Source organism: Buceros rhinoceros, unplaced genomic scaffold, assembly GCF_000710305.1.
Source record: "Buceros rhinoceros silvestris isolate BGI_N320 unplaced genomic scaffold, ASM71030v1 scaffold11571, whole genome shotgun sequence".
Lineage (NCBI taxonomy): Eukaryota > Metazoa > Chordata > Aves > Bucerotiformes > Bucerotidae > Buceros > Buceros rhinoceros.
The window spans coordinates 25,323-28,821 of NW_010394882.1; the positions used below are offsets into that span (position 1 = coordinate 25,323).

General features: G+C 40.0%; 1 protein-coding gene across 1 annotated transcript in view; it reads left to right on the forward strand.

Annotated features, from left to right (window-relative positions):
- FBN2 (fibrillin 2) overlaps positions 1-2,361 on the forward strand; it is a gene marked incomplete at its 3' end in the record, with an annotated part of 26,405 nt that extends 24,044 nt beyond the window's left edge. Inside the window, exons 5-6 of the mRNA XM_010145363.1 lie at positions 1,196-1,348; positions 2,128-2,361. Of these exons, the coding sequence (XP_010143665.1) occupies positions 1,196-1,348; positions 2,128-2,361 (387 nt within the window). The remainder of the gene's footprint in view (positions 1-1,195; positions 1,349-2,127) is intronic.
- Positions 2,362-3,499: the final 1,138 nt, after the last annotated feature.

The following is a 3,499-nucleotide window of genomic DNA, read 5'->3' on the forward strand; positions in this document are numbered from 1 at the left end:
GAAAGAGTTGGGAATTCTGAAGGGGGTTTTGAATTAACAGATGAGTAATATAAGCCAGTAGCAACAGAAGACCTACCAGTGATTTCACATGGATAATTTTTTGCACGATGTAGCTAGTTTTTTGTAATCCAGGTTCATCTGAGGAGTGCCAAACTTCACATATATATTGTGGCTGGCCCCAAGAATAGTGAGAATCTATGATTTCCAATAGGATTAGTATTTGTATGGATGGATGTTTTACAATCTGGTTTCTAAAGTCAGCTCCCCGAAACAACTGCACACAGATCACATGCCTTATTCCACTAAGACAGGCAATTACGTCACAGAGTATTCTTCCCTTAAATAAAAATGTGCCTGAAAGTTTTCATGCTCTCAAATACTTATAGTGTTCAGGTATGATTTCTATACTCTAGAAGTATAATTTCTCCTTTACTTAGGAGAAAAGTGTAGAATGTAATTATTAATACTAATTATTTTATTCTTCTCAGTTTAAGGTAAATATTTGCTTTTAGCCAAAATATCAGGATGTGCTCAGTTATTGTAATTACTATGATGCGTTACCAAATTCATTGAGCTTGTGCCCTAGTTAGCATTCAGGAGTGAGACAATAAAAGATCTAGGATGTGTCTTTCAAGGAACCAGAATATAATGAACACTGACTTATTTATATAGAGTAGTTTTCATGTGGCAGTACTTAAAATACTGTAATATGTTTAGTCTACTGAGCAGAGCAGGCTGGATAGCATCTCTTCAGTCAGATTAATCTACACCAAGGAAAATTTCATGAAGTGAAGTTACTGATGTTGCAGTTGTCAAATGAAATGTCTTGATTTTTGCCATAGTAGTCTTTTTATATAGTTGCATCTAGTTTCTATTTGTATTGCTTTGTATCTTCTGTATCATTCATATTTCTTGTTAGCTTGAGCAGACTTTAAGATTGCATGTTGGATTAATGGAAAACTAATGTTACTGCAAATACCTGATTCTGCAAAAAAACAGATGTAGAATGTGTTGTTGCTGATCACCTCAGATAACAGTTGGGTGTGTTTGGGGGTATTTGGGGGTTTGTTTTTGTGGATTTTTTTAATACTACTTTTTTCAATGTTTTAGTCTTTACATTAATGGAATAAGGGAAGGTCATTTTTGAGAGTTCATGTTACTATTTTGAGGGGGTTTTTCTTTAATTAATTTGCAGATCAGAGGGCAACTACATGTTTCTCCAGCATACTGAATGGCCGCTGTGCACAGGAGCTTCCTGGTAGGTTCACCAAAAGGCAGTGCTGCTGTGAGTCTGGTCGGTGCTGGGCCATTGGGTCTGTTCCAGAGATGTGTCCTGTCAGAGGATCTGGTGAGTGGCTTTTTGGTTGGTTGGCTTGCTTTCTCTTTCTTGCTGCGCATTCTAGTTGTGATGGAGGTCACTGGAATATTTTAAACTGCTTTAAAATTTAGGCTAAATGGAAAAAAAAACCTCAGGAATTAAATTATTATTCATTCTTGTGTTTTTAATACTGATGTTACCATCTGCGAACCATTTTTTCTGGTCCATCATTGTTTGGGACTAGTTTCTCTAACATCCTTTTGTTGACTTTGGAAGTTGTTCTTGGGAAAGATTTTGTGGTCAAGCTCAAAGAGGAAATGACTCTGAAGGCCCGTAGTTCATTTTGATTTAAAGGAACAGCTGCTCTCTTGTTCCATTAAATTTTGCATTACTTTGAACTAGAAATGAATCAGTATTTCATTTGTTCTTTCAACTCTGCTCACAGAACAATCCACAATCCACAGTCCACATCCCTAGTGAAACATATTTTTGGTTTATCTATCTATATCAAGATCACTGAGCGACCAGGGAATTACAGTGCTGCTGGGAACACATCAACAGAAAGGTTTCAACAAAATGTTATAATAGCAGTTATAATATGTCCTTTTATTATTTTTAGTGTCCTTCCTTCAATAACATGTGTCGCATTCATGGGGACTACCGGACATGAGTGGAAAAGGGAACACATAACATCAGAGAACAGAGGAGCTGACTTGCTGGTTTTTGTACCATACAAAGATCTTTATCTTCCTTATAACCAAACTCTGAAGGGTTGATTTAATGCCTCTCTGTGCATTCCTGTTTACCAGATGAATATCGCAGACTTTGTGTGGATGGCACTCCTGCTGGAGGTGGTTCCAGAGGTGGTGGGACAGGAGGAAACAGATTCCTTCCCAGTGCCAATGGCAATGGCTATGGCCCAGCAGGAGCAAGATTCATTCCCATCCCTGGAAGCAATGGTTTCTCCCCAGGTGTAGGTGGAGCAGGAGTTGGGACAGGTGGTCCAAGTCCCACTGGAAATGGCCCAATAATTACAGGGCTAAGTAAGTACTTGCATTGTTGTGTCTTGTTTCTCTCTACTTCTTTATTTCTTTTTTTTCCCCTTTTTTTCTGCTTAGTTTTTAATCTGTAAATGATACGGTGTTCCTAACACATAAAAACAACTTCGTATTCAAGCACAATTAAGAAACCTCAGTTGATACATCAGGAAGTTCAAAAGCCTTTTTTTTTCTAGCAAGAGTTCAGGTGTAGAGATTTTTTTCTTCAGTTACAGAGTTCTTGAGCTCTGTGCTGGCCCTACTGATGTGTCTTGGTCAGCACTAATAAAACTCCTAATTTCTAAGTGTTTCCAAAAAACCACCAAAGTTTAAAATGAACTGCCCTCTTTCCTTGCTCTTCCAAATGTAAAACTTACCAATTCTGCAGGAGCACTGCTTTCACTGAAAGCCCAAGATGAATAAATATTCAGATGGAAGTCTCATATGTCCAAAGTTGCTTATAACATGTGTAAACATGTCTGAAGGATCAGAACCATAAATGAAATTCAAGGAGTATTATTAAGACAGGTACACCAAAAATAGTAAAAATAAAGGAACAGACTGCTTCAACTTACACCCAAATAGTGGTTTATTCATGAGGCCACAGGCAATCTCATCAGGCTATGTGGTGTCCACCAGGGTTCAGTTTCGGGGCCTGTCCTCTTCAATATCTTTATCAATGATCTCGATGAGGGGATTGAGTGCACCCTCAGCAAGTTTGCAGATGACACTAAGTTGGGTGGGTGTGTTGTTCTGCTTGAAGATCAAAGAGGCTCTACAGAGGGATCTGGACAGGCTGGATCGATGGGCCACAGCCAGCTGTATGAAGTTCAACAAGACCAGGTGCCAGATACTGCACTGGAGCCACAACAACCCCCTGCAATGCTGCAGGCTTGAGGAAGAGTGGCTGGAGAGATGCCCAGTGGAAAAGGACCTGGGGGTGTTGGTTGATAGCCGATTGAATATGAGCCAGCAGTGTGCCCAGGTGACCAAGAAGGCCAATGGCTTGTATCGGCACTAGGGTGGCCAGCAGGAGCAATGAAGTGATTGTCCCCCTGAACTCAGCACTGGTGAGGTCACCCCTTGAGTACTGTGTCCAGTTTTGGGCCCCTCACTACAAGAAGAACATTGAGGTGCTGGAGTG